This window comes from Protopterus annectens, chromosome 3.part0 (assembly GCF_019279795.1).
Source record: "Protopterus annectens isolate FY-2018-M chromosome 3.part0, PAN1.0, whole genome shotgun sequence".
Taxonomy (NCBI): Eukaryota; Metazoa; Chordata; order Ceratodontiformes; family Protopteridae; genus Protopterus; species Protopterus annectens.
The window spans coordinates 916944188-916958678 of NC_056731.1; the positions used below are offsets into that span (position 1 = coordinate 916944188).

A 14491-nucleotide genomic window follows, 5' to 3' on the forward strand; every position below is an offset into this window, starting at 1 on the left:
ACCACAGGATCGTGCCCAAGGAGTGGCGTGCGGCAACTGTGGTCCCACTCCACAAAGGCGCCTCTACGGACCCTGGTAATTACCGCCCCATAAGCTTAACAAGTCTAGTCTGCAAAGCTATGGAGAGGATCATAATGGAGCTCATAAACAAAGATATAGGGGACCCAGTTTGGCTTTGTCAAGGGAAGATCATGCCTTTTGAACTTGGTCGACTTCTTCGAAACAGTCACCAAGGCCATTGATGAGGGAAAGGCAGTCCATACAGCCTACCTTGACCTTGCAAAGGCTTTCGACACAATACCCCACTCGGGTATTGTAGAAAAACTTACCAGCTTAAATGTAAACCCATATGTCACAAGATGAGTTGCAAACTGGCTTAAGGACAGAACCCACAGGGTTAGAGTTGCTGGCGCTATGTCAGACTCCAAGCCGGTCACAAGTGGTGCCCACAGGGCTTGGTCCTTGGTCCCCTATTGTTTGGCATCTACTTCTCAGAAGTACAGGCCAACATGGGAGGACTTTGGCTGACAAAGTTTGCAGACGACTGCAAACTGGGCGCCATAGTGGAAAGTGCATCGGACACGGATATCCTTCAGAAGGGACTCACGGAAACAGATAGCTGGTGCCAGAGCCATGGCCTGAAGTTAAACGCCAAAAAATGTATAGTTATACCCTTCGGGAAAAACAAGGTAACCCCAAGCAACCATATAGGTGGCAATCCACTAAGCACAGAAGAGGTTATCAGGGACCTGGGGACCCAGGTTGACAGTGGCCTTTCTTTTGACACCCACGTTGCTAAAGTGGTTAGAATGACCTTCTACATTGCCCACCTGATCATGAAGGGATTCACATCCAGATCTAGTGAGGTCATTGTTCCCCTGTACTCTTCACTTATCAGACCAATGATCGAGTACAATGCCCCATTCGGGATGTATCTCACCCGACATCTGCAGCAATTGGAGAGACCCCAAAGTTCCTCACCAAAAGGATAAAGGGACTCCAAAATCTGTCATATGCTGCCAGATTGAAGAAACTCCAGCTCTATTCAGTCGCATACCGTCTGCTCAGAGGTGACATGTGCCTGACATACAAGGCCATGTCCAACCCGGAATTAATGGACATGCTCCACCTCAAAAAATCCAAATCCAACAAAACCACTAGAGCAAGCGACTTAAACCTTAGCACGGATATAAATAGGACGTGCTGGAGGGATAGATTTATCACTCAGAGACTCCCTATGCTGTGGAATAAAATCCCGGTCCATGTGAGGCAGAGCACCTTGCTGACTCTGTTCAAGAGAAATCTAGACCTGTGGATGGGAGATCGTAGGTTTACCCCGGGAATCATCTCTGTGTCACTGCTGGACAGAGGCACAACAAACTAATGGGCACAGTATTTTTTCATATAAGGGGTGGCGTAAGGCACAAAAATTTGGGCTAGGCTTATAAATGCCTTAGGGCAGATAGCCTAGTATAAACCTATGAACCTATGAACCTAAATGTAACTATGTATTTACTTGCTATGATAAAGTTATGCTCATCTACAAAAGTGGAATTATTAGAGAGCTTCATTACTAGTACTAATGAAACTATACTATTTTGATGGAAGATTTGTTTTTTCAGACAGTTCATTTTGCATGTCCAAGTCACTGAGCCAAAAAACATCTGGAGAAACTGAAGAGCTCCCTAGCTGCCAGTTCAGAAACTCAAGCATTATTATCAAAGTAGACTGAATAAAACAACTTTATCTGGTGGTGCTGTTTCTAATCAATGAAATGCAGGAAGCAACTACTAACAAACAAATCAGAGGTCTTAAATCACAAAGAGGTGCTGACAAGAGTTAGGAAGATATGGCATGTGCAGACTGCATAGATGGAGTTCTCCTCTCATTTAAGTATGTACCTTAATGTTTAAGGCTATAGTTTTATCTAATCAAGCATTACCTCAGCAAACCTGGAGTTGGATGAACCCAATTAAGTAAACCAGCACTACCTGAATTTTTAGACAGGGCAAACATACTTTGTCCCTATACAGCCATTAATTAACCTAACTCCAAGACTTTAATTACCCTGGGGTAAGTCATAAAAACAATTGTGAGACTGTCAGTCCTAATGTTGTTGGTCAGACTGAACTCAGACAACCAAACACTTTTTTGAGGATTTATTCTCCCTCTGATACATGTGTATCATATAATAGTGGGCTCCACATAATGGAAATCTTGTGCAGACTGAAGGGCAAGACTTTTCACTTGGAAAACATCAGGTTGAAATTACTGCTCCAAAGTGATTGGAATATAGAAAACTGGTACGTATAAGTGCTTACAGCTCTTAAACCCAGAAACAGTCGGGCATGAGAAGTCTTATAAAATCCTAATAATATGCATATGTCTACTTATCATGCCCATCGTAGGACAGGCACAGATTAAAGTTGGACAAGAAGAATATGTCAGGGACATTCTGAGGACAGCTTAGAACAAGTTGCACACAGCTACACAAACTAAGGTCTTCCATTAGTTCTGTGACTTGCTGCAGACAATGTATACTGTAAGGCTGGACTTCTGTTTTATTATTTTTTTTTTTTGCCTCTTGCCATCAACCATTATCAAATCAAACATTCAAATATAAATGCACATGGTGTTATACTGCACTTTCTATCCAATCATTTTTGGAACATCAACTCACTTTATTATCTTGAAGATCAGCAACCTTTTTATCTTCAGCTTTCTTAAATTTTGACCTGTATGGCACCATTTTTTCTTGAAGTTCTGATGTACAAAGTTCATACACATCCAGCATTAGAGGAAACTTCACATCCTAATAGAAGGTAGAGATAAGAAGTTAAAAAAATGATCATGATCTGTTCTTCAGAGTACATATATCATCAACTACTACTTCGGAATTTAGTTTAGAGGAATTATCAGCACCATGATAAAACAGTTTTTCATTGGCATCAGCAGTGATTACTGAACACAAGGCTGTCACAGCCACATAACAGCACCCAGTCAGGCCGCAGTCTAAATTTTAAACACATTTTCTTGACTGTTCTCGATCAACAACCTATTGACAATCACTTGGACAGCAAAAATCAAAAACACAGTACAACCTGCATAGCATGCATTCCATCTGTCACAATACTTCTGTTCATTGGCCTAATGCACTGCATGACTCTACACCAGTAACGCAATTAATGTAGATTTTCTCTCAACTCTTCTTCCTGCCTATTCACTCTTCCCCTTGCTCTGGCCACTATCTCTTTATATTAGGATAACTGGGTCTGCTCAGTAATTCTATTGTATACTGTTTGCTTCTTTTTTTTACGACTAAGGATTAACTCAACCTATGCAAAAGGCCATTAACTAAGATACACAGCAAGAGCGCACGTTTTGTAAATTTGCACAGAATCTCTACATGTGCTAATTTATTGCATTAGGTCTGTTACTTAACACATCTAATTGTATAATTGTGCTGAAACTACATCATACATTCATGTATACTCCACCATTCAGTACTCTGCTGAAATGTTGCACAAACTTTACCAAACTATTATACTGCATTGCTATTATATTCTGTACCTTTTGGTGTAATGCCAACCACTGTTTAGATTACTGCCGTTGTGGCACAGGTCATACATGAAAAGGGTCCTTGGACCAGTAAACATTACCAGGTTGTTTTAAAGTGAAATAAACATATAATCCGAGATTAATAGGGTTATTAATAAACCAGGAACATGTTAATACTTGCAGGTTAAACTCAAAATACATTATGGAACATCTTGACAAGACCACATACGTACTGAATTTTCCATAGCCAGCACAGATAACCCCTCTTAAAATCCACTTAACTGAAACAATTCCAGTATTTGGACACATTTTCCCTAAATTAGATGCACAGGTTAATTTTGATGCTTCCCTGTAGTAAGAGAATATTTTAAACTTGTGTTGACAGTAATCATTAACTTTAGAGAGTATGGTTTGCCAATCCTCTGTAGATCACATAAGAGGTTTAGTTAAGAGCTATTTAGGAAAATCAATTATCAATGTGATACGTATTACACAAAAGTAAGTTCACTCATCATCATCATCTTTCAGATGTTCCCGTTAGGGTTCACGACAGCGGATCATGTGTTTCCATTTCTTCTTGTCCTCTGCATCTTGCTCTGTCACACCAACCACCTGCATGTCCTCTCTCACCACATCCATAAACCTTATCTTAGGCCTTCCTCTTTTCCTGTTACCTGGTAGCTTCATCCTCTTAGCATCCTTTTCCCAATATACTCAGCATTCCTCCTCAGCACATGTCCAAACCAACATAATCTTGCCTCTCTGGCTTTGTCTCCAAATCTTCCAACATGGGCTGACCCTTTAATATACTTATTCCTAATCCTGCCCACCCTCGTCATACCCAGTGCAAATCTTAACATCTTTAACTCTGCCACATCCAGCTCTAACTCCTGCCTTTTTGTCAATGCCACTGTCTCCAACCCATATGACATAGCTGGTCTCACTACCCTCTTGTAGACCTTCCTTTTCACTCTTACTCATACTCGTCTGTCACAAATCACTCCTGACACTCTTCTCCACCCACTCCATCCTGCCTGTACTCTCATCTTCACCTCTCTTCCTCACAATTACTCTGAACTATTGATCCCAAGTATTTAAACTCATCCACCTTCGCCACCTCTACTCCTTGCATCCTCACCATTCCTCTATCCTCCCTCTCATTCACACACATATATTCTGTCTTAGTCCTGCTGACCTTCATTCCTCTTCTCTCTAGAGCATATCTCAATCTCTCCAGGGTCTCCTCCACCTGTTCCCTACTTTCACTACAGATCACAATGTCATCTGAAAACAACATAGTCCACGGTGACTCCAGTCTGATCTCATCTGTCAACCTGTCCTTCACCATTGCAAATAAGAAAGGGCTCAGAGCTGATCCTTGATGTAATCCCACCTCCACCTTAAACGCATCCATCACTCCCACCACAGACCTCACCACTGTCACACTACCCTCGTACATATCCTGTACCACTCTTACATACTTCTTTGACACTCCCGACATCCTCATACAATACCACAACTCCTCTGTAGGCACCCTGTCATATGCTTTCTCTAAGTCTACAAAAACACAATGCAACTCCTTCTGACCTTCTCTGTACTTCTCAATCAGCACTCTCGGAGCAAACATGGCATCTGTAGTGCACTTTCCTGGCATGAAACCATACTGTTGATCACTAATCATCACGTCCCTTCTTAATCTAGCTTCCACTACTCTTGCCTATAACTTCATGCTGTGACTGATCAGTTTAATCCCTCTGTAGTTACTACAGCTCTGCACATCACCCTTATTCTTAAAAATCGGTACCAAAACACTTTTCTCCATTCCTCAGGCATCCTCTCACTTTCCAAAATTTCATTAAACAATCTGGTTAAAACTCCACTGCCATTTCACCTAAACGCCTCCATGCTTCCACAGGCATGTCATCTGGACCAACAGCCTTTCCATTCTTCATCCTCTTCATAGCTATCCTTACTTCCTCCTTGCTAATCCATTGCACTTCATGATTCACTATCCCCACATCATCCAATCTTCTCTCCCTCTCATTCTCTTCATTCATCAACCCCTCAAAGTACTCTTTCCATCTGTTCAACACACTCTCCTTGCTTGTAAGTATGTTTCCCTTATTATCCTTTATCACCTTTACCTGCTGCACATCTTTCCTAGCTCGGTCCCTCTTGTCTAGCCAATCGGTACAGGTCCTTTTATCCCTCCTTAGTGTCCAACCTTTCATACAACTCTTCATATGCCTTATCTTTAGCCTTTGCCACCTCTCTCTCTGCCATGCACCTCATCTCCTTATACTCCCGCCTACTTTCTTCATCTCTCTGACAATCTCACTTCTTCTTTGCCAACCTCTCTCTCTGTATACTCTCCTGTACTTCCTCATTCCACCACGTCTCCTTGTCATCCTTCCTCTGTCCACATGTTACAGCAAGCACCTTTCTAGCAGTCTCCCTTACTAGCTCTGTTGTAGTTACCCAGCTATTTGCTAACTCTTCACTGTCACCCAGTGCCCGTCTTAACTTGTCCCTGAACTCCACCTCACAATTATCCTTTTACAATTTCCACCATTTGATCCTTGGTGCTGCCCTCACACTCCGCCTCCTCTTCTTGATCACTATCATCTTACAAACCACCATCCTATGCTGCCTAACTACACTTTCCCCGGTCACCACTTTACAGTCTACAATCTCCTTCAAACTGGCCCTGCTACATGAGATATTATCCACCTGTGTGCATCTTTCTCCACTGTTGTATGTCACCCTATGCTCTTCCCTCTTGTTAAAATACGTATTCACCACAGCCATGGCCATCCTTTTTGCAAAGTCCACTACCATCTGAAATTCTGCATTCCTTTAACACCGTACCTACCCCATCACTTCCTCATCCCCTCTGTTCTCTTCACCGACATGCCCATTGAAATCTGCACCAATCACCACTCTCTCACGCTTGGGTACAGTCATCACGACTTCATCCAACTCACTCCAAAATTTTTCTTTCTCGTCCATTGCACACCCAACTTGTGGAGCATATGCACCAACAATATTCATCATTACACCATCAATTTCCAGCTTCATAAACATCACTCTAACAGACACTCTTTTCACCTCCAAAACACTCTTAGCATACTGTTCCTTCAGGATAACTCCTACGCCATTTCTCCTCCGATCCACACCATGATAAAACAATATGAACCCACTTCCGATACACCTAGCCTTACTCCACTTCCATCTGGTCTCTTGCACACACAATATACCAACCTTCTTTCTGTCCATCATATTGGCTAGCTCTTTCCCTATACCAGTCATACTGTCAACATTCAAAGTTCCGACCCTCACTACCAGTCCTAGCCTTTCTCCTCTCTTCCTGACTTCGGCCATGCCTTCCACCTCCTTCCCTCCTTCGTCCAACAGTAGTCCAATTTCCGCCAGCACTCTGTTGGCTAACAGTACTGGTGGCGGTTGTTGTTAACCCGGGCCGCGACCGATCCGGTATGTAAATATTTACTGATGTCTGCATAAATAATTTGGCCAAGTTTTACACCAGATGCCCTTCCTGACACAACCCTCTCCATTTATCTGGGCTTGGGACCGGCACAAAGAAATGCACTGGCTTGTGCATCCTCAGTGGCCAAGTAAGTTCACTGCTATTCGTAAGTCAGTTGCTTACCCCTGCATGCTCACTGCAAATTGAGCCTTACCACAGGAACAAATTTAGCTAAACAAATATGAAAAACTAAGAAATTACGGAAAGTGAAGAAATTACTACCACCATCTCCATGACTATATATAGAGAAGCTTAAAAGCTAATTTAATAGTATCCCCCACCCAAAGACACATCAAAACCCTACATACAAAAAACACGCTTCAAATTAAAAAAAAAAAAGTCTGCCATGCAGCACTCTAGCAGACGACTAGCTGTTATTGTATGAACAAGCACATCATTACAGCATACCTCTCAATCTGCAGGCACTGAAAACAGGAGCATATGCCCTTGAAAAGTAGGTACACCAACTAAAATCTGGATATCTAATTAGCATAACATGTGAATACCAAACACAACTTTCCCCATTACCACTAAGAATGTGAAACAGTTCTCAAAAAAAAGTACAGATGTATAAGACCTCATCATAACAGATATCCTACTAATCACATTTGCAGCACTGCAATACTTATGTAGGTTATCCTGCAGAGGTTAACCTGACATCCATCTAGGATACCAAACCCCCCAAAAAACCTTGACATTACATACAGTGGAAATAAAAAGTGTACACACCCCTATTAAAATGCCAGGTTTTTGTGATATAAAAAATTAATCCACAATAAATCATTTCAAAACTTTCCCAACCTTTAATGTGACCTATAACCTGTATAAGTCAATTGAAAAACAAACAAACCTGTTAGGGAAAAATATAAAAAATAAAAAACGTACAGTAAACTGGTTGCATAAGTGTGCACACCCTTAAACTAATACTTTGTTGAAGCACCTTTTGATTTAATTACAGCATTCAGTCTTCTTGGGTACATACCTGCCATCAATTAGAGATACTCTAATTAACCCCAAATAAAGTTCAGCTGTCCTAGTAGGATTTTCCTGATATTTACTCAGTTGCCTGCTACAGCAAAAGCCATGGTTCACAAAGAGCTTACAAAGCATCAAAGGATCTCATTGTTGAAAGGTATCAGTCAGGAGAAGGGTACAAAAAATTTCCACAGCAGTGGATATACCATGGAACACAGCAGTCATCAAAAAGTGGAGAAAATATGGGACAACAGTGAGGTTGCAAAGAAGAGGACCTCTCTCCAAAACTGATGAAAAGACAAGACAGAAACTGGTCAGGAAGGCTGCCAAGAGACCTACAGCAACACTGAAGGAGCTGCAGGAATTTCTGGCAAGTACAATCTCCTGCATTCTCCATATGTCTGGACTATGGGGTAAGGGTTGCAAGACGGAAACCTTTTCTCACACAGAAAAACATCCAGGCCCGGCTAAAATTTGCAAAACGATACATCAAGTCTCCCAAAAGCATGTGGGAAAATGTGTTATGGTCTGATGAGACCAAGGTTGAACTTTTTGGCCACAATTCTAAAAGGTACGTTCGGCACAAAAACAACACTTCGCATCACCAAATGAACACAATCTCCATGGTGAAGCATGGTGGTGGCAGTATCAAGCTTTGGGGTTGTTTTTCTTCAGCTGGAACTGGGGCTTTTAGTCAACGTGGAAGGAATAATGAACAGTTCCAAATACCAGTTACTTTTGGCCCAAAACCTTCAGGCATCTGCTAGAAAGCTGAAGATGAAGAGGAAGAGGAATTTCACCTTTCAATATGACAATGACCCCAAGCATACATCTAACTCAACAAAAGAATGGCTTCACCAGAAGAAAATTAAAGTTTTGGAATGGCCCAGCCACAGCCCAGACCTAAACCCAATAAAAAATCTGTGGGTGACCTGAAGAGGGCTGTGCACAAGAGATGCCCTTGCAATCTGACAGATTTGGAGCGCATTTTGCAAGGAAGAGTGGGCAAATATTGCCAAAAAGATATGCCATGCTGATAGACTCCCACCCAAGAAGACTGAATGCTGTAATTAAATCAAAAGGTGATTCAACAGAGTATTAATTTAAGGGTGTGCACACTTATGCAACCAGCTTATTGTACATTTTTTTATTTTTTATATCACTTCCCCTAACAGATTTGTTTTTCAATTGAACTGTACAGGTTATAGGTCACATATAGGTGGGAAAAGTTTTGAAATGATTTATTGTGGTCTCATTTTTTTATATCACAAAAACCTGGCATTTTAACAGGGGTGTGTACACTTTTTATATCACCTGTACATCTGATATATGACCTCATTCTGTGACCTAGGTGTACACTCAGACACAGAGTCTCAGACGCAAGTACAATACTGCAATACAGGCTCAGACACAGGGAACAAATGTTTCCAAGTCTGCCTAAACTCTGCTCCTTGTGATCCCACAATGTACAATCTCGGCTCTGGGCATACACTCTTCATGACTCCAATCCGATCAAAACCTTTGGACATTTGCATCCTTACTATCTCCCCTTCTCGCAATGGATTGAGTGGTTTGTTGGACCTGTCATAATAGGACCACTGGGCTAAGCGCTTCATTAAAAGAAGGGCTTTCACTGATCTCTTGTTCTTAACACATGGAACCAAATAATGTACTACTAATTGGTAGTGTGGTTCTGGTTTGTCTCGAAAAAAGTCTCTGTGCAGGTGAACCAAGATGCTCATCACAAGGAACATTTCTGAGATTCAAGAAAACATTACTATTGTCTTGTTTCGACTTCTCTAGTAAATGTTTCACACTTTGAACTGCACATTCTGCTAAACCATTTGACTGTGGCTACTCAGGCCTACTCATGACATACGTAAAATTCCACTCAACAGCAAATCTTTTGAACTGCTGGCTTATAAACTGTGTACCGTTGTCAGAATTAACTTTGTGCGGACTACAACTGACTGAAAAATTACACTTCATGTTAGCAATGACAGTATCGGATGCTATGTTAGGAAGTAGGTCAATCTCAAACCAACTGGAATGAGAGTCTACTAACACCAACTAATGTTGACCATTCCACTCGAAAATGTCTGTAGCTACTGCCAACCAAAGTAGTTCAGGAATCTGGTTTAGTTGAAGTGGTTCTTTCTGTTGATGTGGCTTAGTACTATTACATACAGAACAAGACAAAAGTACTCTCGCAATGTCCTGTGACATAGAAGGCCAAAATACTAGGCCTCTCACAGTTCTTTTGGTATAATCGGATCCAGGGTGGCCATGATGCAAGATGGTAATACATTCTTGTTGCAAGGACATTGAAACAATTACTTTTGAACCTTTTATGATGATACCATTGTCAAAGAAATTCTCATCTCTGTAAGGAAAATATGGTTGCACTTCTACTAGCAAACAAGATTGCTTTGACGGCCATCCTTGACTGATAAAGTAATGAAAAAGAGTAAGTATACGCCGAAGCAGCACGTTCCAATAACAATAAATAAAGTAAAAATCAATGTCATGAACGGAACGTGAGAGCCTGTAAACCTTTTTAGTTACCAAATCTCAATGGTGTCACCAAAGGAGTATCAGCAGCAAAATAGCATGTAAGCAGCAAAATAGAAGTCCATAGCTAGGCAAATTTCATTTCTAAAATCCAACACAGTATCAACGATTGTAGTAGGAACGTTCTTTATTCACACAAAGCAGACTCAGTAAGCGCTTTCACCATACACGGCTTCCTCAGACTGTAACAAACCTTCTAACACCACAGTCACTTAAATACAATTACACAGATCTAAACAATCATTCAATCACCATGTAGTAAAATTATTTAAAGAGACCATGAATCCTATCTAACATTCTTGCTTGATTAAAATTACTCTGCATATCCATGCACGATCATTTAAAAATACTTGCAAATATAAAAAATAAAAAATATATACATATATATAATTCTCAACGTCCCCCCCTCTGATGTTACTTTGGATATATTGTATTACAAGGAACGTGAACGTATGTTGTTCAGTGGTGGACATCTGACATTGAGAATTATACGCTGGAAATGGAACTAAGGTGGATTCTGCGATGTAGAGCGGAATCTCATCCTGGTCTTAATGACAAGGTTAGTATCCATCCCATGCTGAAGAAAAGGAGATTAAATAGGCGTTGACACCAATTCATGTTTTTATGTTTGTGGTTTGCAATAAGAATATATCAATTTATTAATGATTTCATAAACATATATATATGTATATATTTTTTATTTTTTATATTTGCAAGTGTTTTTAAATGATCGTGCATGGATATGCAGAGTAATTTTAATCAAGCAAGAATGTTAGATAGGATTCATGGTCTCTTTAAATAATTTTACTACATGGTGATTGAATGATTGTTTAGATCTGTGTAATTGTATTTAAGTGACTGTGGTGTTAGAAGGTTTGTTACAGTCTGAGGAAGCCGTATGGTGAAAGCTTACTGAGTCTGCTTTGTGTGAATAAAGAACGTTCCTACTACAATCGTTGATACTGTGTTGGATTTTAGAAATGAAATTTGCCTAGCTATGGACTTCTATTTTGCTTACATGCTATTTTGCTGCTGATACCTTTGGTGACACCATTGAGATTTGGTAACTAAAAGGTTTACAGGCTCTCTTCGTTCATGACATTGATTTTTACTTTATTTATTGTTATTGGAACGTGCTGCTTCGGCGTATACTTACTCTTTTTCATTACATGCACTGTGCCTTATTTATACGCTAAAGATATGGCCTGTACTGTTGGTGGAGACGAAATAGAGTTAGCGTATGTCCCTGACGCTAACAATACCGGAAAAAGGAAGTTGGATAGATTCGCAGAGTGTGTTGCTGGAAGTGATAATTTTCTGTTGCTATTTGAACCAGATGCTACGCGTGGGTCCGAAGTGGATAACGCGGAGGAATTAATGGAGTTAGCTGAACAATTAGAATTGTTGGAGACGAATTTCGTTAAGTTGAAGAGGTTGCAGCTACAACGGCACCATTTCAAGGCGTGCCTGAAGAAACGCATCATCCCCAGGGGACTGAGAGTGTTGAAAATGCCCAGCTCAGGTAACAATTTTCCAGATCTTTTACTTAAATGGCAGAAGCTCAATATGGAATTGAGCTTCAGTTATATGAAGTTATTAATAGAGTATCATCTACCTGAGGAGTTGGCATTACGTGAAGATGTGACGAATATGTACGAATCTATCACTCGGAAGTTCACCTCGGCTAGGGCGACGCTAGGAGTTGATAGATTAATGGACAATGTCTTACTGTTTGAGAAAAGACTTTTAGACCAAAAGAAACAAAAGATTGAGAGGGACACTTATGACTTTACTAATGGCCAAATTTTTGTTTGGCCGAGGACTATGCATAGTAAGACTGATAAGAAGGTTCAGGCCAGTGGAACCAATGAGTCGAATATTGTCTCTAATATAACTGAGCATGCAAATCATAGTAATGACTCTGCCTATGTTACACAAAGCAAACCGGGTTGTACTGGGATTGCTAATAGTGAATTGATGGACAATGAGAATAATACTCTTGTTTCAGATAATTCTGAGTGTGTGAATTTATATCCGTCTGTTGTTACTATTAATAAGAAAACTAGTAGTGATAGCAGTGTGAATGGAATGTCAACAACTAGTAATAAACAGGATGCGTGTACTGTTCAAATAAATAATGTCAATCAACCTGTGGTAAGGAGGAAAATTATAGAACACAGAAACATTGATGATGTTAACAACAGGGATACCCCTTTCCCGATACAGTCACCCCGATTCAAGGGGAGGACACGCTCCATGAGCAGGGGCCGTCAAAAACGAAAGGTTATGGACACAGAGTCAGTAGGTCCAACCATAAAGAAGATGTGGAGCAGGAAGGGGAATCAATTATAATTAACTTGTCTAGTAGGGTACTGAGCTTAGATGAAGAAACTGTACTGAACAAGGGTTTGACATTCATTCCTACTAAGAGGAGTGATATCACTGATACATTGATTGACATTAAGATGTTCGTTAGAAATATTCAGTTAAAATTACAGATTGGGAACTCGGGTGATACTAGTTCTAGTGTGAATACTTTCAAACCTACCAGTACATATGTTCCAGTATTACACCCTGTATTGGAAACATATGGGAGGCTAGTGGAACATGATTTATATGAATACTATAGTAATAGTGATAGATATGGTAGAAATAGGAAAGGCAAGTACAACATGACCTTTACCCAAAGGCAAGCATTAGATAGCCTAAGAAATGATGATTCCATAATCATTGCTCCTGCAGATAAGGGAGGTCCGATTGTGATTATGGATGCTGTGACATATAGGGATACTGTACGCCTGATGTTGAGTGACACCTCCTTTTATAGTAAATTGAATATGGAGCAAGTAAGGTTGAAAGTGTTTCGTGTATATGACACTATTGATGATCTATTTAAGAGTGGAATTATAGACAAAAATCTATCTAAGTTCTTAAGGGTGAATGACCCCTTAATACCTGTATTGAAAGGCCTCCCCAAGGTCCACAAGAGCTTGGTGAAACCTTCTATGAGGCCCATTGTTTCGGGAGAGGGTTGGTTGACGCAACCATTTTCACTATATGTGGAAAAACATTTAAGATCAGTTATAGACTCGAATGATGTTATTTTGAGAGACAGTAAAGAATTTCTTGTTAGTTTGTATGAGTATGTCAGCAAATTGGATGAGAATAGTGATTATTATTTGGTCACATTTGATGTGACCAGTCTTTTCACGGTCATTCCTAATGACTGTGGTGTTGAATATGTGCAAAGTTATTTGAGGAAATATTCCAGTATGGAAACTCATGTGATTGAATTATTGGCGCTGTTTCTTGAAGTTATATTGGAAAATAATATTTTCTTATTTGCTGATGAGTTATATTTACAAAGGGATGGCGTAGCTATGGGCACATCTTGTGCCAATAGCTACGCTAACCTAGTTATGGCTTTTTGGGAAAGGGAAGTACTGCTATCTAATATGTTATGCAAACAGAATGTAAGATTCTATAAGAGATTCGTGGATGACCTCTTTTTAATATGGGAGGGGACTGAAGCAAAATTATTAGAATTTGCAGCTTTCATGAACAACACAACTCGTTTCTTGAAATTTACTATGACGTATTCCAGGGATAGAGTGTCATTCCTGGATGTAGATCTAATAAGATTACAGAATGGTATGTTGAATACAGCTGTCCATAAGAAGAGCTGTTACAAGAACACCTTACTGCATAGAACAAGTATGCATCCCCTACACGTTTTTAATAACGTAATGAGAGGTCAAGCCATGAGAGCCTCTCGCCTCAATCCTATAGATGAGGGTTATTATGAAGAGATTTCGAGTATGAGAAACAGGTTAATAGCCC

At 40.2% G+C, this 14491-nt stretch overlaps 1 protein-coding gene across 2 annotated transcripts in view; it reads right to left on the reverse strand.

Moving 5' to 3' along the window:
• USP14 (ubiquitin specific peptidase 14) overlaps window positions 1-14491 on the reverse strand; it is a 1988776-nt gene that overhangs the window by 314299 nt on the left and 1659986 nt on the right. For both annotated transcript variants that reach the window (XM_044065241.1, XM_044065240.1), the window contains exon 13: window positions 2681-2812. In XM_044065241.1, the coding sequence (XP_043921176.1) occupies window positions 2681-2812 (132 nt within the window). The remainder of the gene's footprint in view (window positions 1-2680; window positions 2813-14491) is intronic.